This window comes from Spea bombifrons, chromosome 7 (assembly GCF_027358695.1).
Source record: "Spea bombifrons isolate aSpeBom1 chromosome 7, aSpeBom1.2.pri, whole genome shotgun sequence".
Classification (NCBI taxonomy): domain Eukaryota; kingdom Metazoa; phylum Chordata; class Amphibia; order Anura; family Pelobatidae; genus Spea; species Spea bombifrons.
In genome coordinates, this window is record NC_071093.1 from 34213255 (window position 1) to 34234998 (window position 21744).

The window sequence follows — 21744 nt, forward strand, 5'->3', positions numbered from 1 at the left end:
GTGTATTAACATTCCCTGCTAGACTGCCAATTCATTATGCATGATGTATGATAACATTTTGATCCAGAGACAGTTAAATCAAGAAATGCAAATATCAGAATGTGCATCACACACTCTCGGTGAGATTTTAACTATGTTTCTACAATACATTCCAAGCTTATCCTCTAGACTGACCTTATATAAGGTCGGTCCAACAATTGTACTCCAAAGTTTTGGAGCCACTCCAGCCATATTTTGTAGGCTTTGATTATTTATTCTGTGCAACTGAATTAACCATGTAATACATAAATTACATTTAAGTAATGTTTCTACGTAAAGACACTTATTTAGTAGATTTGAAACTAAGGTTGTATTGTATTGGTTGTATAAGTCTATGTAAATATTATATGTAAAAAATGTCCAACACTCTTAACACCCAATTACAGTTAAGACCAAACAGGCAGGGTCAAAACCTGCTCTTTCTTCATGAAAGTGACTAATGAAGATCCAGTGCTTGGGATCTTCTATGCTCCAGAAAATCCAAATGATAGCTTCTCATAAGCTTACTTTAGGTATAAGTCACTACAAAATCTGAACAGGAGAGACTGCGCATTTACCTGTGAGACTCGTGTGGCTTCAGCTAGGAAGTTTTTCAGTTCTTCTTCTCCGTAGACTACATTCATAGCAGAACCACTGGGAGAAAGTTAATATTAGTTGAATTTCAGGAATCTGTCAAACCATTTATTTATTTTTTACATTTGTGGTCTCAAAGCTATTTTGAAAACCATTATTTACTAATATTAATATCTAATCTAAAACACTTAGACTACAGTATCACAGACCAATGTCCAATCTACAATAGACATCAAACCTATATTACCCAATTGACCATTGGACTACAAATTCCACAACTTTCTATTAAGAATTATGAGAATTAAAGATAGGCAGGAGTTTTTCACCCCTCATTCAGACTTCATCATTACTGCTGTGAAGTACCTGAGTACATAGGAAGGACGGAGCAAACAGGGGTAGCCAACAGTCTTTGTAAACTGGAGAGCATCATCCTAGGCAAGAATAAAATATTTTGTTTAATGTATGCCTTTCTTAAATAATCATATAAACAGCACAACTGACCAGCTTTGATGTGGTCTGGATACTTTAATTAAAGCAACCTTACCATGGTATTTACAGCTTTCCATGGTGCCTGGGGAATCTGAAGTTCATCAAGAACAGCAGAGAATATTGATCGGTCCTCAGCCCTGTCGATCTGCAATGGACTTGTACCCATGATCTTCACACCATTCTTGTAAAGTGGCACAGCCATGTTATTGGGGATCTGACCTCCCACTGATATGATGCAGCCATCGCATTGCTAGGAAGAGACAGAACAGGTAAGGGCATCTGGCAATGATTATTAAATGAAACATTGGCTAACTGTTGGAACCAAGACATCTACAAGTTTCTTATATCCATGTTTCCTTCAAAAATAACCAGCTCCATGAGTTTAAATTCACTCAAGTCATTAGTAGATATCAGCATTTGAGCAATACTTGCTAACCCCTGTTGTTTTGCTAACAAACCAAATAGTTTAAATATACACAACTCAGTCGACCTTAATCAGAACTTGACAGTTTCTACTGAGTTAAGTGAGTAGCTGATAATAAACATAGCACTGAGTAAGGAACAGTGTTTTATCCTTGGAATGTGGTGAAGCTAATGGCTAGATTAATAATCTCGATAATGTACATTGTTACTAAATGTGATATTTTTTTATGTATATGTATTTAAAATTAGCAGATTAGGCAAGGGTCAAATATCCATTAATAGCATTTTTTTAATCATCTTAAAGCAACTCCCACTAGTCAACTGCTTCAGCTGTAAATCATATTATTTACTGCATATTTATAATAATGGCAATAATAAAAATTCCTGACCACCAGAAAGTCTTTTTTTTTATGTAGTTGTCAACAAATTACATTTTGGCCTCAGTAGTCAATATCAGTACACCATGAGAAGGAAGAGGGATGGAAGCTGATTGCATAACACATTCTATTGAGGGAGACTACATTAATCATTTGGAAAGGTGACTTAACAAGAAACAAATGCGTTTCCAGAATAGAATATATGTTCTAGTCGTGAGCCAGAGAGGTGATCTTTGTAACAAAACCTTTGGCTCAACCCTTTGGTACTCTTAGATTTACACTATATTATACATAGTAAACTCAACCAGGGTTTTCAATGTGCGTGCTAATCTTATAATATCGCAAGGTTTTATTACTTTGGACAACTACCTCTTGTTGGAAGACATCTAGGATTCTTTCTAGTGACAGCTCCTCAAAGTAAAGTTTGTCGCATTCATCAAAGTCTGTGCTAACGGTTTCTGGGTTGCAGTTCACCACCACCGTCTTCTTGCCGAGTTGGCGCAGCGTACGGATGCTGGAGACCGCGCACCAATCAAATTCCACGCTGCTGCCTAGAGATGAGAGATGAAGGTATCAGAGAAAGTTCCCTGTAATCACTGGGGATTGTGCATACATGGACAATAACTTGTGTCTTTTTGCTTTGTTTTGTGGAGAAATAGCTTCTTGATCCAAGGAGAGATCTGACTGCCATTCTGGGGTCAAGAAGGTATTATTTTTTCCCCCTAGTTTGTTGCAAAATTGGAAAGAGCCACAACTGGGGGGTTTTGCCTTCTTTTGTATCAACAGCAACAGCAATTAACAGATGTGGGAAAGGCTGAACTTGATGGACATGTGTCTTTTTTCAGCCTATGTAACTATGTAATCCATGTAACCGTTTGTCAAGATTTTTGGTTTAAACACAATGTTTTACCAAAGGAAAGCTGAGATTTGTTCCGAAAGGTGAGAAAACTAGCATTCAGCTTCCACCAAACGGGGGACAATAATTTAACATAAGAGGTGAAAAAACGTGTACCATGGTACACAGCTCCAGAACATGATGGCACTATATAAATAAAATAAATAAATAAATAATACAAATTCTGAAAACAAGTTGTTAAGATGACTGCATTCATAAGTTGGGTTTCTAATATACTGTTTACATTGCTTATTTTGACCTGCCAATACCATTAATGAACTGTAAAATATACGGTATTTGGAAAATTGGCAGATCTGTTAAAGTACAGAGACTATTGCTTGTATAAATGAAATGTGTGATGAAGAAAAAAAAATGGGTTATACCTATGTGATACGGGCCACAGCCCAGAACCATCATTCCGTGGTCATCAAAGTTTATATCATGTTCCTGAAAGGAATAGATGAGGGATATTAGCAACAGCAAATGGAAGAGATCATAAAAACAGCGCTGCATGTTATACACCATATTTTATAACAGAGAAAGGTGCTATTAAACATTATGATTTCATTATATTTGTCAATGTTAGACGCAAAGTATCACATTTATCTAGCAGCACAGCCATTAATCTTAGTTTTACAGAAGGAAAACCACTCAATTTTTATTTCAACATTAATGAAAAGGTTCTGACTTTCTAGATTAGGACAACTTCCAGAACAGACCTAAGACCTTCATGACAAAGTCAGCCCTAGAACCACTCTAGAGTCAAGTACTATTGACCTTTCTAAGCTGTTTTCAATTTATCTACGTTTTGGAGGCCTAAAAATGTTTCAAGTATTAAGAAAAGCTTTGCGACAATCTTCTGGTACCTGGCCGTTGTAGGTGAGGTAGAGATAGTTTGTTATCGCTGGATACTCGGCAGCCAGTGTATCAATCTGTAGAGAAAAATAAAGAAATAATAAGTCGGGCCAAAGTACACGTGGCATAAAGGAAATAAAAACAGTGGTTAAAGTAATGCGTGGAATAACATATGGATACATGAAGACAACCGTTGTTCCTAGAAATAAAATAAAAACCTTTTGACAATTCGCCATTACAGGAGTCATCTTGTGTCTGCTAAGCTTACAATCTATGTAAATCAGACAGCGTGGTTTGGTTGTGTAGCTGAAAGGGTCTTTTGACAATGTGCCCGTCCTGCCGTCAAGAGCTGCTGCATTAATTAGCTCAGGGAGGTATTCTATTACCTCAGGGAGGTATTCTATTACCTCATGGAAAATGACAGGATCAAGTATACAAATGTATCCGCGTTCTAGCAGCGCATACCAAGTAACTTCATTAAAAATGAGATGCTTCTCATGAATACAAAATGACTTTGGTAATGATGGGGCACTTAAAATAAAGTATTAGCCCATAAAACAATGTTAGCGCCTCGGGAGACGGCTGCGAGGCTAGTTTTCTAGAGCCAGATGCTGCACGTTTAAACCAGGTCAGCTCCTGATGTTTCATGATTACAAGTTTTTATATACTGTTTAATTGCCACTTCAGCGGAACGCCAGAGTTTCGACAGGAGCTTTAGGAGAGCAGTTCAGATATTGCCTTGTGGGGGAAATAAGAATGCAGAAAATGAAATTGTCTGATAAAGAGCAGGTTAATCTGTCGGACCACTGTTGAAAATCAAGATTGCAATATTATTATCTCCTTAGCCAATCGGAACGGGCCATTTATGCACTTGTGTAGCCATCTTATTGCCTTGGACAATTGTTCCCTGAGCATGAGAATTCCAGGAAGTCGGAAGTCCTGCTTCCTGCCATTCATGTTGTCTCGATAAATATACTCATGGGCATGTTTCATTATACAGCGAGAATCAGCATTTTTATTGCTTCTAAGAATCCGCTATTTAAGCATTATACGTGACAATTTCAAAATGAGGAAGCCAAGTCACCATACCCGATAACATTATGCATTCAGGGAATCCCCTACACATTGCTAAAACTGTGGATCGGCTGGACAAGTATTTCTAATTAAAACAGATGTATGTACATTTTAAGAGTGACGTAACTTAAAGTCTTCAGTCCCCCCCTTGTGAGTTCTGTTAAGGGGCCCCTAACCATAAATATACGCTGTTTTGGATCTAGTTGGTTGTCTTTAAATATGTTATTGATCATATTAAGTTAGTACTTATGTGCACGTATGTTAAAAGCAAATGGGGTTTTGCTCTTGACATGAGCCGGTGGCATGTTAACAAGCACCTTGTGTTTGCTTGCTAATAAAATATTGCAGGCATTACCAACAGCAGATTAGGGCTAGTTTCAAGGCGCTCACTTCTACACCAAGAAGCCTTGAGGAGGACACCTAACACCCAGAAGCACCAAAGCAAGGGCTCTTTGCCGCTACATTTTGATGGCATCACAACAGCTGTGAGAAACTAACAACTGGAATCCTAAAACACATCTGTAAAGGCACTGCGGCCTCTATAAATAAATCTGTCTTTCCATCTTTTGAGAGAATTGTAGAGAGGAGCTCAGAAAAGGCTAGGACCTAAACCTGAAGGAAAGAGAAATATAGAGTAAGACGTAAAACAGAGATGGAGCTAAGTATTTCATGATTCTGCTCTCAGTGGAAGCTATACCACCTGAATAAATTATGATATAAAAAATTTAGCTTTAGACTGGATTAATTGCTTTACCAGCTCAACATAATTTGGTGGAGCATCTATCTTAATAATGCACTTGAATTTAAATATAATCCAACCAAACTGAATAAATATGATTTTAATGGTTTCATGGTTTTAATATTGCATTTTGTTCAAAGCATATAAAGGCACCAGCCAAGATCAAGGCACCTCACTAGAATGAAAAACATTGTTACTGAGCTCACATACATGGCTGGATAATCAGCTCAAGTACAATTCACAGATACTATTTTATTGGTTCTTAATATGCCTTATCTTAATGCTCCTCACCTGTTTCACCCAAGGCTTGACATTCTTTTTCAGTCTGAATTCTCTGGCTTGAGCTTCATTCAGACCTAGGCATTTCCCAATGTAACGGTCAGAGAAACCAATCTGTTTGGCTCTTCTCAGTGTCTCTTCAGAAACAGACTCACTAGGGTGAAAAACATATTGTAAGCCTTAGATACAATACTGTGAGGTCATTGTTCATTATTGGTGAGCCCAAAAGACATCATCGATATACATAATGTACCTAGGAAAGGAATTAGGCCTGTGCTGTTCCGTGTTGTCTACAAACCTCATGTAACTGGAATCTCAACTAACTTAAAACAGCTATGGTGGCTTCTCAGCCCCAGTGTTATAGATTTCATTTTCAGTGTTGCTTAATATCACCCCTCTTCTCTTTTAAAGTTTCTGTACTCCTTACATGTCGTGTTCAATAATACATGATAAAAAGTAGGATGAATAAAATTCATGGTAATGAGCATGCTTTCACCTGTCAGACGGGGAGCTGTGGGAATCAAGGGAGGCACTAGATATATGCTTAATGCATCCCAAACACCAGGGGTGAAGCCAGTGTCACAAATGCCAGGGTGCGCTTTTTATCACTAGTCATTCACCAAAGGGCTAATCATACCATGAAGGATAACGGAACACAGCAATACTGGGTGGTTTCAGAAATATCTCTTTGTAGGCAGATTGATGTCCAATCTTAAATGCTCACAACTTCTGCTTATTAATTATACATATAATGCAGAAGCAATTTCCCTACAGAATTGAGGACTTCTTGATGGCAAAATCCTCAACAGATTCATACGACTAGTGGGCCCTGGGAAGAATGGGTCCTATCGAATTTAACTATTAATTTTTTTTAAAAAATATTGAAATGGGTCATATAGATGGTACTTATCACAATCAGCACCCAAAGGCAAACATTATGGTGTATTCACACCCAGGACTCTGACCTATTCATCTGGAAAGTGGGTGCTCCTCTAATGTTGGGCATATATGCATATATTGCCCATGTCCTGTGGCCCTTGCTGGACTCTGCATGATGGAAACTATACATAACAGGACATGCACTAAACATGATGGGTGTTCTACACCAAGCTAGCTGGGTTATGCATGGTGGGAGCTCTAGATATAGACAGCTGGACTGAGCAAGATGGAATCTGTTTACTACAGCAGCAAAATGGAGGCTCCACACCAAAGCAGCTGGATAAGAACAAATATTTTTAGTGTGTAGTTTTAAACTTGGCATTACACGGAGGCAGGCTGGTTCATGCAATACAAAGTAATGTTAAAAAACAAAAAGGAAACTTTAAAACATTGTCTGTAATCTAGGACTTCCATCTTGTGGTGACAGACAGGAGATGGTTGCCCTTGATATAATGACATTGGCTATGTGGCTGAATTCTCTGCAGCTGAGCCTCATGAAATAAGAATGACATTATTATGAAAAAGGTCCTTCAAACTCAACTATGTGCCTGTTTCAAAAGAATGCTGAGAAGAGCAGCCTATTCTTTAACCCTGTATCAAACAATAAAAAATTACCAATAAAGACATATTGCTGGTAAAATCATGTGTTCTTTGGCTCAGCCAGGACAGAAATTTGACAACAACAAGAATTAATCCAGTTCTATACCTCAGTGACCAAGGCAACCTTGTGGGCCATAGAAAAACCACATTGCTCTTAGAATACCTAGCCATTGATTTGGTCCCATTAGCAGAACTCTGCACGGATGCAGGTAGCATAGATGGAGGAACTATTCACACAACTATCAAGAGGCCAGATGAGGCTTAGTGCAGTTTTTTTTAAAGGCCTTCTCATTGTTTTCACAGCCAATTTTGTTATTTCAGTATAGTGCTAAGCTTAAATGAGGCTTCTCTCTTCTTGGAAGGATTTCCCACCGGTTCTGATTTCATTAAAGTAAAATCTTTTAGCCCTTTGTGGTGAATATGTAATATGTCCCGGTATTCAATAAAAATGCATTGCTCCGCCACTTTAACATGCTCAACATTAAGGTAGCCACGTCCGCCATTTTGAAATGAATAACACATGCATGTGTGTCCTCATGTCTGTTGACTAATTAAAGATTAACCAATTAGTAAAATTACAACTCTGAAGATGCAGGGCGCAGCCATATTGTTTTTTCTTGCCAAGTTAAATTTGATGATAACACATTTACATGAAGTAAATGAAGTTTAAAAATGTCACTATCCTGGCAGAATTTCAAAGCTGAGTAATTCCTTCTGGATTCTGAATCCAGTCATATTTTCCCATGTGTTTAATTCAATAGTCCAATCCAGTATTCATGTGTTGATTATAAATCATTGTATAATGTAGTGTTTTCTTTGTAATAATGTCAGTATAAAAGATAATAAAAAATGTAGTAACTTTAAGCAAAACTAAATTAATTTATCAAACCACCTACATTTTTATCTTTTTAGCTTTTCAGTAAAGTGTAATTTGTTTAAGATATCTAGTTTCAAAGATTTGCTCTGGGATGATGAGATTGGTGGCATAAAGTGGCCAGGTTAGCATATCTAATCGGTTACCACAGCCTAAACCAGATAACAATGAGCAGCGTGCCAACAGGGGCAAGGATAACATAATGGGGAGGAATAATAAGATATCTGGTCTCCTGGTATTCCTATAACATGGGGTTTTGATGCATAAATATTTGTGAAACTTAAATTCAATTATATGGTTTTATTTAGTGTACTGAACTGTAAAATGTAGGATTTTTAAAAAAATGGAAAATCTGCTTTAAAATGTGTTTTTCTGCTATTGGAAATGTTCGAATAAACTGTATAATACAGCCACTATTTTCAAACAAGTTATGCTATTTCTGGAAAAGCTCCAACTGTTCCATTCATGCCCTTTTCCATAACACGTTTTAATTATTTTTAAGTGGTGTGGGGGCACAACAGATGATGTGCTTAGGGGCATATATAAACCTGGCCAGTGTATTATCGTTTCAAGGTATCCTTATTAATAGAGTGTTCTTCGTTAACAGCATTCTAATACTAGATTATTTTTGATCCTTACATTGAGCTGACTTTGAATACTCCGCACCATTGATTTTTCAGTGTGGGTAGGACCCGGTATCTCTAAACCAGAACAGCTCTGGGGGCAGAGTAACTGCCCCCCCCCAGCTAATTACTAGCCCTCCCTTGGGAATATAGTGCCCTATTCTTGCTAGCTACTGATATACTCCCACTAAATCACAGAGGTTTGAAAAAAGACATCTAGAAATCAAAATTGGGCGAGTATATAAGCACACCGCTTTCTCTTCTGTCTATTCTATTAGTGACTATTGAATACGGTTTAATGTGTACACATAAAAAAAAAACCCACTGTTTCTTCAAACTCACTTCATTTGTGTTACATTCTTTGAGTCTGGAGTGTCCTCTTGTGGCCATAAAAAAAATGGGAAAAATGAGAAATGGAGAAAAAAAAAGAGCCAGAGGAACAGACAATAACTTAACAAGGGAGGATCGGAAAAAATCTCATAAAATATGAGAGGGCAAAGGGAGTCAGCAAGCTGCCTGGGATAATATACAGCCAGTCACACAGATTTACTGTTATCTGTCCCTCTGCTTTTTATATAGACACTAAAAGACACCTTCAGATTTATGAAGAAATTATCATCATCTTAAATGGAGATGGAGAAAAATGTACGGATGGAAAGAACATTCTACAAGCTGCTCAAATAGATTTGTAGAGTCTGTATATAATAAAGAGAAGATGGCGTAGCATCAATATTACACTCAAAGCCTGTAACCCAACCATGCAGCTGTAACGTGCAAAAAATCTTTCTCCAATGAATCTGTTTCCTACCAGTGAATATAATTAAAATCCAAATTAAACCAAAGGGTTGGGATTTACTGTCCTGAGAATGATAAGCTCAGAGGTTCCTTATTCTTGAGGGGGGGTCTGTAAACAAAATAGTTTGAATCGTGTGACAAAATGGGCCCTAGCACCATGCATAAATATGCATTTATCATTGGTGATGATAGGAACTAAAAGGTTAACCAGCCAGGGTTTTGTCTTGACAACCATGCATTGAATAAGTAGCTTAAAATATGTTTTGACCTTAATTTCCGCAGGAGCCATAACAATGCTTGGCCATGTCCATTCTGTGGCTTTTTAGGGGTTAATCGTTTATGAAGAGGCTGCATATTCTCTGTACTTGCATAAGTCACTCAGCCAAGTCATGGAAATTTACAACAGAAAACGTTCAAGTGAATTGCTTTCCCCAAGGCACACTTAGTTAAAATGTGATATGTAATATACAGTTTCATTAGCTAACTTAAGAGTTAACACACTACTTGGCAAGACAGTATTTGTTTGCATCACAATCCGCATATAAATGTCTCATGTTGATGTAATCAAACGTATTAAAACAATATCCATGATACCAGACATCCAATAACTTAAGCAGCCTGATCAGTTCATCCTCAGCCTATCTTGGGTTCTATCTGCCTGGCTAGCATTCATCTTATTGTCTGCCAAGTACTGATGAGGTTAAGTGAATTATTTGTGCTCTCGCACTAAATCAGTTCAAGAGAGTATGTCGGCTACCCACATATCTAAATCCCAGCCACCTGTGCGTGCATCTGCTTATTTGAGAATATAGTTTGCTATAACCAAGAAAGGCTTATTTTTAACAGATTTAGATTCTTGGAGGGCTGCCTCTTGTTGTACATTTTTCAGCTTTGCCTTCTGTGGACTATTTAGATGCTGTTGGAATTACCGTATATTGGCGGCATACAGTAATCAAAAAAACTAAATCGATGTAACATTAAAGCATAGTGTTGACTTTATTAGTTATCGTGCTTGGGTTCTGGGTTGGCTGAAGAGACGGTTGTGAAATATGCCGATATAGGCACGTCTACGACATGCACCCAAAGTTACATCGCTTTTTGATTCATTACCCATGATTACATGGGCTTCCTCATTTGTATACGCCTGCTGTTTCTGACAACAACATATGTGACATAAATGTGAAACAAATAATGACACGCTGAAGTTTCTTTACATATATGTGGCATGAGGGCACGCTCCTCTCCATAAGCATCAGTTGTGGCAAGCTATGGCTGTGGAACGCTAAGGTCTTTGGAATGCTCTGCTTACCTATACTCCTTGTGAGTGGCTTTTTTATGAAAAGTGCTAATGTTTTATTCCACTAGAATGTAGTCCTCTTCGTGTCTGACCAGAAAACCCCCTAAGTTTTGTGTTGACTTAAAACACACGTATGTTTGTAAGAACATATGTAGAAATGTGATACTTATGTGATACATATAATTCATTTACGGTGTTTCATTAGTATTTTATGATTTGTTCCATCTATACATATTGCACCTTGAAGTGTCCTATGTATATGGGTGGTGAGCCATATACTTATATAACCCATGAACTTATACCTTTTGCTTGATTTGAGAGTCTTCTCCATGTTCAGGATGCCTTGCATCTTATAAAGGAACCATTTGTCGATGGCTGTAAGGTTGTAGATCTCATCAATAGGGATGCCAGTTTCAAGGGCCTAAAACCAAGCAAAGCATTTGGATGCTGGTAAAGCAGACACTTCAGCAACAAAAAAAATACAACCCACAGACTTTTAAACATTTTTTTAAAGAGAAAAAAGTATACTCTTAACTATTAATATTGGAGATATTTTAAATCCTAACATGGCATGTCTACATGATGTAGATATTTGGAGTTTATTTCCGTCCAAAGGTGTTTTTCCTATTACCGAGACTCATGGCTCCTATATTTGTGCTTAAGTATACCAACTCCCTCTCTATGGACCTCTCTGTCATCACCTTAGCCATGCTGTAGACGCGGGTGCTAGTTGGTTCAGCCATTTCCTTTCTTAGATTCACATCTTCAGACCATGATTTATTCAGTGGAAGATTGGAGGTGAAGCCATCCACCGAGGGGTGACACATTCTGAGGGCCTTTTGGAAACTTTCCTCAAATGTACGACCAATGGCCATGACCTGCACAAAGACATCAAAACAAGTTTAATCTTTTATATGTAATAGTAAACAGCGACATGATCATACTTGCATCTTATTTGGGTTATGTTGCATTTAAGGGAAACCTATTGAATTAGAATTCTGACACACATTTGTAAAATATTTATATGTTGCCTTTGTCGTGCAGTGTTAACCAAATATTTTCTATATTTTCGTAAAACAAATATTTTCAAAAATAATATATACCAGGCATAGCCATTTTCCGATATATCTGGAAGGGGAACATAGAAGCGATCATCATGAACTGATATGGATTTTTATTTATATCACATTGTTATTCAATACCTCTCCAACACTCTTCATGGAGCTACCGATCAATCCAGAGGCTCCGTGGAAACGGTCCAAATCAAATCGAGGTATCTTGGTTACCATGTAATCCAGACTGGGTTCAAAGCAGGCTGTGGTCTTCCCTGATACAACATTCCTTATCTGAGGCAGCGGGATGCCCAAGGCAATTTTAGCAGCAATGAAGGCCAATGGATATCTGTGAGAAGAACAATAGTTTCTACCTTCATCTAAATGTATAGCATTGTTTTACAATATGGTTTATTTATCCAACGATATGTAATGTACACCAAACATAACATGCCCTATATTTCATTCATGATTACAATCACAACTGGTGTATAGAGTATGATCTTTAATAATATTTTTTTTGTTTTTTTTCAATGTAACTTCATAAACACAATGAATTAAGAGGAGCTAAGTTTTTCAAATATACCTAATATATTACAAAATGTGTAAGTGAACAGTACACTTTACCACAAGTGAGAATACATGTGACCTTACTGGGATATTATTAATTGTGATACTCAAAAAAGTAAGCTTTACTCCCTTGACATTACCCAATTATGATGAAAGGCCCAACTCTTAACCATAATATTACCCAGTAGCCTTGGAAGCCAAAGCAGAGCTTCGGGAGAGCCTAGCGTTGACTTCAATGATGACGTATTCCAATGACGTTGGGTGCAGGGCAAACTGAATGTTACATTCTCCAACAATTCCCAAGTGGCGCACGACCTTGATGGAACAGGCTCTTAACATCTGGGCTTCCTCATTGGATAGCGTCTGGCATGGAGCCACCACAATAGAATCCCCTATTCATTAGTAAAAAAAAAATGAAATGATGCATTAGATACACAAGCAGTTAACCATTGCAGCCAATTACAACACAATATTTAAATCAATTTAAAGGAAGACTATTTTAGACTAGGGAAAAATAACAGTAACTCTTAAATTATAAAATCTCAGGTTTGGAATTGCATGTCACAAAACAGAAAACAAGCAATCAACTGGCTGGATACAGAAGTAAATTCAATTTTTTATGTGCATTTATTATTCCTTGACAATTCAGATTATTATATCTCTCTTGGATCTGGGTGGGCAAACTACTACTCTTCAATTGGGGAGCAATCAATGCTTTGGGGTAAAACAGATACAGGTTTATGTTTGGCAATTGAGCCATAAGATCTTTGCAAGCAGGCCAGCAATACCTGTGTGTACACCCATGGCATCCACGTTCTCCATATTGCACACTGTGACGCAGTTATCGGCAGCATCTCTTACCACTTCATACTCAATTTCCTTCCAGCCAACAACGGAACGCTCCACTAGAATCTGGTTGGTCATTGCCAAGGCCTGAAGAAAAGAAGGATGGAAATAAGACAATTATATAACTACAACATGCCAAACAAAGAAAACTAGGAGTATTTTTATAAACAACCCCTAGTCATAAATTGTAATCATAACATGCATTATGAAATGATATCTAAAAAGGAAAAGTTTTAGTGTCCTTATTGTTGCTGTAGGTATATACCGGTAATTCCCACCTCTTACATATGTGATATCCCACAAAATACAAAAAGTTGTTGTTGTAATAATGTTTTTATATTTATTTAATTTTTTAGCCCCTAAATTACTATAACAGGATTAGTTCACAGAAGAACAGTGCTTCCTCCAGAAACTAATGAGAACTAAAGCTACAGGCTGGAGAAAAAACACTAATTACAGTAATTAAGTTAGTATTTCCTTTGAAGAACATTTAATTCAAGATTCTTGCAATTGCTTTTTTATATTTACAGTATTGTTTTTACATTAACCCTGCTCTGGCCTTGCTTTACCCCTAAAGTATTTCCTGATTGTTACTATGACCCCATACAACATTATTATTTCTAAGTACTTCATTCAGTACAAGCTCCCTCCGTTTCAATGCTGTATTTTATATTTCTATATATTCGGATTTACTTTATCCATTTTAGTTTTTTTCAACTCCGGATATTCTTTTAGCATTTGCAGTCAGCCAGGGTGCTTCTTGTCCATTAAGTGAGTACATAGAGTACTTAAATTGTATGGTAGTTTTGAGAGGGTTGAATGTAATGCTTGGGAGCTAATTTTCCAGTCCTTAAGGGCTTGTTTTTTTTTACCTTTGTTGCCAAGTCAGTGAGTGTTTCCTTGTCTGGACATAGTCCTGACCCCAAACCACCCAAAGCATACGCAGATCGAATCATGACAGGATAGCCAATTTTTTCTGCTGCGTCCAGTGCATCGTTCACCTACAAATACAGAAATAGAATAGGCTAAACATTTCTGGATTTCATTACAATTACGTTACAGACAATCATAATTGAATCTTGGTTTATTAGTTTATTGCCAAGAAAGTTCATAAAAAACAAAACAAATAGCTAGAGACTAGCCGGTGAAATTGGAGAATGTTTCTGAGCTGTGCTTGGTTTATGATATAGACTTACAACACAGAATAAATGAAAACGGTAAACCAGTCCTGCATAGTTATTATCGCTTGCAGTCAAAGTGTATATGTAATGAAAATCCATCTATAAAACAACTATATGATTACTAATGTATCCGGCTCTGATTTTCTATTAGCCATTGTAGGACAAGAGAGAACGTTACCGATTCCACAGCGAAGCTCGGAGCAATGTGCTCATTAATCTCTGTCAATTTGTCAGAGAAAAGCTGCCTGTCTTCTGTGGCCATGATGGACTCCACAGAGGTTCCGAGAACTTTGACCCCGTATTCTTTCAGCACTCCTCGCTGGAACAGCTCCACACCTATCCAGGGATCAAAACAGATTTTAAAAGGAGCATACGTCTCCATGCAAGATTACAGGGCCCTCCTCACCTGTTGTATCTGTAAGTCAAATTGTTGTGTTATATACTATTTTATGTCTTGTCTATCCATTGTACAGGGCTACGGAAAATGATGGCACTATATATATTTTTTTTTATTAATAATAGAACACGGACCACTCTTCCAGTCTTACAGAGATAATAAATATGATGATTATTGAGTATTATAATGTATTGATTTATATAAAACCATCATATTTACTTTGGATTTATACAGCAACATAATTACATATAGCCTCCCAGCAGAAGCAGTAGAGTTTAACTCACTATGGGACTACGTTTCTATGCTTCTATCTTCTGCAGCACCGTTCCCTATCGATAACACAGACACAGAAGTCTATAGACTATACTATACTGCTCGAGGGCTTAGTATGAATGGATTCATCTATATCTACTCTCTACCTGCAAATTAAGTAAAGTAAGCATATTTACAAACCAGTACGTGATTCAATAAATACAGGTATACCATTTCTACTAGAGTAAGGTATTATTACTAAAGCTGCCTTTTTTTGTGTTCATTGCCCTGCAACTAAGCAGTGCTTGAGTGCAAGGTAAGAAACGGAAAATGAGAGCCTTTAGTCCAAACGTGTATTTAAAGTGATTTTTAAGTGTTCTCGTTCAATTTTAAAGTGTATTTACACATGTCACACTATTAGGGGTTTAAGTGGTATTTTTCATTCCGCTGACATAAAATAGTATGTTTGCTTTAAAAGACTCTCAAAAATGGCGTGTAGATTACAGGTTTCATAGAAAAAGCAAAGCACAATGTGGCATATTGAAGGTGATATAAACCCCATCATTAGCAAAGTAGTAATTTATGGATATAGGTCTGTTTCTCGTGTAGCAGTTTGTAGATTACTTTTTATCATTATAAATAAATATAAATTTAATTCGGACAGGGCTTTTATACTCGAATATAAAAGCATTAATGAACACCCCTGTAGAAAATTTATATTTCAAATGCTGTTCCTTGGTAGCTTAAGACCCTCATACAATCTGTGAAATGGGCATTTCCTTGTGTGTGGGAACAGATATTCAAGCCCACGGTTCTTCCTTGGCTGCCAACATGTTCGTGAAAGATCATCAGGGCTGTAGTTTAACAGCCATTTGAATGCAATTATCTACTCATCGAATGTGTTACAAACTGAAAGCCCAATATGTAAACCTAAATCCTTTTATAGAACACAAAAAAAGTAATCCCTGCTGGAGAAGAAAGCGAAAATAAGAGCGGACACCTGAAGCCCATGGTCGTTGTGGTTATTTCATTGGTGAATGCTGTGCAGGGTCTTCTTGAAGGGCCATTGAAGTTCTATGAAATGTCATGTTTGCAAAGGTTTCCGAGAAAGTATGGTGTGTTTTAAAACATTACAGTTGGGAATGTTGGGTGCTTGCTTTAGTACACTCCGAGGAGCGGAGGAAACACTGTTCTAGGCTTACTCACTCTAACTGCTCTTGACATTATCAACGGCGAACAGAAAAATGTTTTGTCTATATTGTTTTGTAAGCCAATAAAATTACAGGTAAGCCCCAGAAGTTAGTTGCATACATACCACAATTCAGGGCAGTCTGGCCACCCATGCCCAGAATGATACCATCGGGTCTTTCCGTCTTGATGACCTCAGTGACAAACTGTGGTGTAATGGGCAGGAAATATACTGTGTCGGCCTGCTTAATGCCAACCTCATTGGTCTGCACCGAAGCGATGTTGGGATTCATGAGAACCGTTTTTACATTCTCTTCCTGTGAACAACATTTGTGTTAGGAAATCAGAGAAACAAATGTACCACACAACAAACAATCCATTAATTGTAAGTGTAGTTGCAACTGTTAATGACGTAAAATTCCAGTGATGAGTCTGATGGAGAACGCAACATTTTCCCAAAGTGTTTTTTTTAATTTTTGTGGTAATGGAACTTTGAGAAAAAAAAGTTATTCCAAACTCTTACCAAAACACTGCACGGTTTCTGTTAATATCAGATTGAAAGTATAAAACCTTTATCCCATATAGAAAATGATAGTCCGGTCTCTGGTCTCACCTTCATAGCCTTCACAGCCTGAGATCCAGAATAGTCAAACTCTCCCGCCTGTCCGATGGAAAGACCTCCAGAGCCCAAGATAAGGACTTTAGACACCTACAAATTGGAAGATTTAAAGACCTATGAACAACTGAACATGGAAAATGAGCCAAGCCTTGAGGCCAAAAAAATGAAATTAATTTAAATTGCTTTCATTTAAGACAGATGAGAGATGTGATTTTATCAATTTCAAAACTCTCATTAGTTGAACGTTAAAGGAAATTACAATGAAAACAGTAATAAGTGTAATGGTTAAAGACATTTACCTCTTGCCGTAGGATTTGAATGTAATAGTTGATTTTGATTAGGGAAGAACATATTTAAAACAGACAGGGACATGAATTAACTGACAGATTTAATTCTGTAAAGGAACACCGGTGTTTTCACTATGTCTTTCATTCTACAGTTCTTGTTATAAATTACCCTAGACTGGAAGACTGGAAGAATGATCATACCTCAATCCGTTTAGATTCCAGGCCTGGTTTGGGCATTACTGAAGCCAAAGTAGTGCCTTTACCCTTCTTTATCATTGACATAAAAACATCAAAAAGGAACTGAAATAAAAAAAAAATATAGAGTGAAATGTAGAAGAGTAATTGTGTTAGAGACAAATGCAATGATGGATACATTATATTTTGATCACAGAATTTCCCGTAGCAGTAAGTGAATGATACCTGGAGATTTAGGCACGTACCTCTGTGTCAGTGGGTCCAGGGTTGGCCTCAGGGTGGAACTGTGCTGTGAAAATTGGTTTGGTCTCATGCATAATTCCCTGTAAACAGAAATACAGGTTAAGCTTAAAAAGAAATCTAATGCAACAATATTATTTTATGTTGTGTACCCTGAACCAAAAAACAATGTCATGTACACATCTCAAAATAGCGAAGTTGACAATGTTCCTCCCACTGGTGATGTATCTATCATCATACGGGAGATGGAAGAATTTGGTTTAGAGGTGGAATTGAGAGTGGTTTTGACTATTTGGATTGTCCAATGAAGAAGAAGTCACTAGTCACCTGCCTTCAACTACAAGCTACTGGGTTGGCCATGTTTTTGTCGGTTCACAGCAGATAAAATGGCGTGATTTGCCTTCTTACCTCATTGCTCTGATCATTGATGTTCACAAACAGTGGTTTCCATCCCGCAGGCAGAGATTTGCTGTCTACACCATAGGCATGGTTCTGGGCAGTGATAAAGGCTTGACCATTCATTGTGTTCATAACAGGCTGATTCTGTCCCCTGCAGCACAATTCACACAAAATTATGTTTTCTCTAAAAGCTAGAACACTTTTTATGATCATGGGTATAAAAAATAATTACCATCTTCCTTAAAACTACATAATGTTCATTACAGTTTCATTTTGTGACTAAAAGTCTGTAAAAGTCTGTTTATATCAGGAAACCTCTGAGGTCTTGAAAGCTTAAACTAAGTTAAATGAGAAATACTGTGATCCATGTTTTTAGCAGTGGTAAAGAACCATTGCACAAACTGGCAAATGTATAGATTTGATATAATATTCAGTTAGAGCTACATCCCTGGATAAGAAACATAACATTTCAGCTGGAAATATTCCCTTTTAATGTCTATAATTTCACAGTGGGGGTGCTATGAGGGACCTATAGAAACACTGATGTATAACCAGTTACTGTATATTCTAATGATAAACCTAATTGGAGTTTGGATTTAGTTCATCTGAGCTTTAACCTGTACCTGTTTGCCATGGGCAGCCGGTAAGTTTTGCCACCTGCTGCTAAAGCCGCAATTTCATTTCCCATGCAGACACCAAACACTGGCTCAGGTCGATCACTCTTGAAGACCTGAAGATAAAACCCCCCAAAGCTTAGCATTCTTAGGACTTGGTCATATTTAATATTGTTGCATGACCAGTCAGTTATGCTTGTATACTGTATGGAACTAGTGCCAGTGAAGACCATAACCATTGACTTACCTTTTTGAGGTTTTGAATGAGTGGCTGTGCAAGCTCTGGGTTTCCTGGTCCACTTGTAATAAAAAGCCCATCGTATTCCATTTTGGAGAAGTCATGGTTCCATGGAACAAGATGTACTTCTGCTCCCCTCTGCATTGAAATGGAGAAAACATTGTTCAACAATGTAGTTACTCCCACGAGCATTTCCATGGAGTCTTTAGCTCAGCAGAGGACAACAAGTAAATGCGGTAAAGAGATGAAATACTTAATCCCATTCTACATTTATTCAGTTCAAAGTGTAGACCAAATAACATAAGCCAATTCTTCTACACAAGAGAGCGAACAAAGGATTTGATTTAAGTCGTCGGTCTCTAACTGCACACGTATAGCCAACAACCAATATAGATTTCTTACTCTAGCAATGGAACTGAACCTTGGTGCCTTGCGTTGTAAATACGTCATACAATCTAATTTGGGACTTTATATGTTCCTATGAATGTTGTATTTAAACAAAGTAGAAGCTAAAAAGAAATTACTTAACTTTGTATAGCCACCAATGTTAAATATCAGCCTCAGAACATTGACATTTTTTACTTCAATCCAATTAACTTGTATTTTAAGATAGTTTTAGGTTTGTTAGACGAGTTTGAGACGAGAAGAAATGTTTGTAACATATTCCAAATAGAAACATATTTACCTTCACCAGATGGCGGATGATGTTATGCTTGACACCACAGTCCACGGCCACGATTCTCACTGGATTCCCTTTGCCAAAAACTTTGGCCTCCTAGAATTACAGAAATAAATGTGAAGTCGTGTAATTATATCACTTGCAAATAATCTTTTTCACAAATAAGATGAGCTTATACGGTTTAAGACTTCTTCGCGCTTTCTACGGGTACATTTCTTTGGCCCCGAGGGACGGCGGGAGGCAGCCTTGATTAGAACTGGCGCATATAACGCATACTGGATGGAACTAATAAACTCTTTCTCCAAACCTAATCCCGTAAAATATTTTCCGAGGGCTTTTATTGGTGTGAACAGTTCCTTAATGAAAGAGGCAGAAGCAGATGTTAAGAAATCAATTTTTGGCTCTAGCTGAAAACAAATGCACCTCACGCTGGTTTTTATTAAGTGGCTGTTTGTCACTAAAGCAGACAGATTACAGTGTTTGCTAATTACTGCCATTGGTAAATTCCATTATTGTCAACTTTATTTTACTAGATGGCTTTTTAAGCCTGGAAGACGCTGCTATAAAATATTCCTCCTTTTGTCTCTGAGATCTCTTGAAAATGTGTTATGTTAACACCTCACAACAGCCAGCCTCATTAACTAAACATAACCTGGTGTTCTTATTGTGATCATTAGAAAACAAAAGCAGACTCTGTGCAACTGATTTCATATTCATATGCAGCTTTCATTATTATTTTATCATTAAATCAATTATCATTTGTGGTAATATGTATTATCATGAGGACCACATGAGTCTCTGAAATGTTGAAAGTTTATATGATGCTACGTGTTACTCAATGAAGGTTGGCCAACTATACGTATAAAAAAAGTATTTGTCATTCTAGTATTTGTCATATAAACAATATTATATATATATATATACATATTAGTACTTAAATTAGTATGCAAACAATATCAATGTGATGATAACGTGTAAGAGTTTTAATTATATATATATATACAGTATATATATATATATATATATATATATATATATATATATATATATAAAGCTATGTATCCCTGTTTAGTTTGTATCAAGGGGATATGGACACATTTTTACAGCTAGTTTAGCTTAATTGAACCTAATTTAATTATTTTAATCTCAATTGGCAGCCCAGAGGTTTGATCTCTTTAGACAAGCAGTGATTTTAAACAAAAAATAGAGTTCTGTGTTACATTCGCTAAATATGTACACAAAGTTGAGTGGTTAGTACTACGTGTCCTAGGAGTTGAATCACTGATTAGTGAGTATAGTTTTTAGTGTTCATTTCCTTCTGGATTTTATATGGCTAATTGTCACTTGGACATGGATAAGACACATGACAGACACAAATACTAAATAAATCATAGATAAGCACACAACAAATAAAAGTAATAAATAAAAAGGTGTTGGGTAAGGAAAATGTGTAACTATTTTTTTCCACAGGAATATTAATACTTGATCAGTTCTGAAACTAATTAAACTTGTGTAACCCCGTTATGCCTGTTTCTGAAGGATGTAATGTAGTTTCTCATGACATATGAACACACAGTATTGAAAACACTTTTACTAACCTTTGTTGATACTTCAGCAATCAGGTTCCTTACGTTAGGATCTACAAACTCCACAGGCTGTCCTTCAAATTCAATTTTTCCCAGCACTGTGCCCTACAAAAATACATTCAATAACTAAATCACAATTTATTTGGAAATCAGAAGTGGTGGGTTCTTAAAGTTGCAGCAATTCCCCATCAACTAAACAGATCTACAAATAACCAAACCGACAATTCTAGTGTGGTTAGCAAATAATAAACCAAGTTAGACATAACCGACAAAATAAACCAAATCTGCCGAGTTCTAGAATTATTGGCAGGAGTAGGATCACTATTTCCCTTTTAGTATACTTTTTTGTTAGTCAAGTAGCATATAAGTTCTCATCGTGATCATCGTACCTTGTCTCGAATCTTTTTAGCCAGCATTCTTGTGTCAATTCCACAAAGTGCAGGGATCTGATGAAAAAGACACGCCAGGAACAGGTTAATGTAACACGGTGACCAAAACATCAGAATGCCAAAGTAACTATTACCCTTCAC

The 21744-nt window shown here is 37.0% G+C and overlaps 1 protein-coding gene across 1 annotated transcript in view; it reads right to left on the bottom strand.

The window, feature by feature from the left end:
- The window catches only part of CPS1 (carbamoyl-phosphate synthase 1), a 36509-nt gene that overhangs the window by 9686 nt on the left and 5079 nt on the right, over positions 1-21744 (bottom strand). Inside the window, exons 5-28 of the mRNA XM_053472322.1 lie at positions 21604-21660; positions 21227-21319; positions 19635-19724; positions 18959-19087; positions 18721-18827; positions 18107-18248; positions 17704-17781; positions 17465-17563; positions 16971-17066; positions 16485-16674; positions 14699-14856; positions 14212-14340; positions 13282-13426; positions 12675-12885; positions 12074-12272; positions 11573-11749; positions 11174-11292; positions 5756-5897; positions 3663-3728; positions 3180-3243; positions 2271-2452; positions 1157-1351; positions 976-1043; positions 597-672 (exon numbers count right to left, since the gene is read on the bottom strand). Of these exons, the coding sequence (XP_053328297.1) occupies positions 597-672; positions 976-1043; positions 1157-1351; positions 2271-2452; positions 3180-3243; positions 3663-3728; positions 5756-5897; positions 11174-11292; positions 11573-11749; positions 12074-12272; positions 12675-12885; positions 13282-13426; positions 14212-14340; positions 14699-14856; positions 16485-16674; positions 16971-17066; positions 17465-17563; positions 17704-17781; positions 18107-18248; positions 18721-18827; positions 18959-19087; positions 19635-19724; positions 21227-21319; positions 21604-21660 (3012 nt within the window). The remainder of the gene's footprint in view (positions 1-596; positions 673-975; positions 1044-1156; positions 1352-2270; positions 2453-3179; positions 3244-3662; positions 3729-5755; positions 5898-11173; positions 11293-11572; positions 11750-12073; positions 12273-12674; positions 12886-13281; positions 13427-14211; positions 14341-14698; positions 14857-16484; positions 16675-16970; positions 17067-17464; positions 17564-17703; positions 17782-18106; positions 18249-18720; positions 18828-18958; positions 19088-19634; positions 19725-21226; positions 21320-21603; positions 21661-21744) is intronic.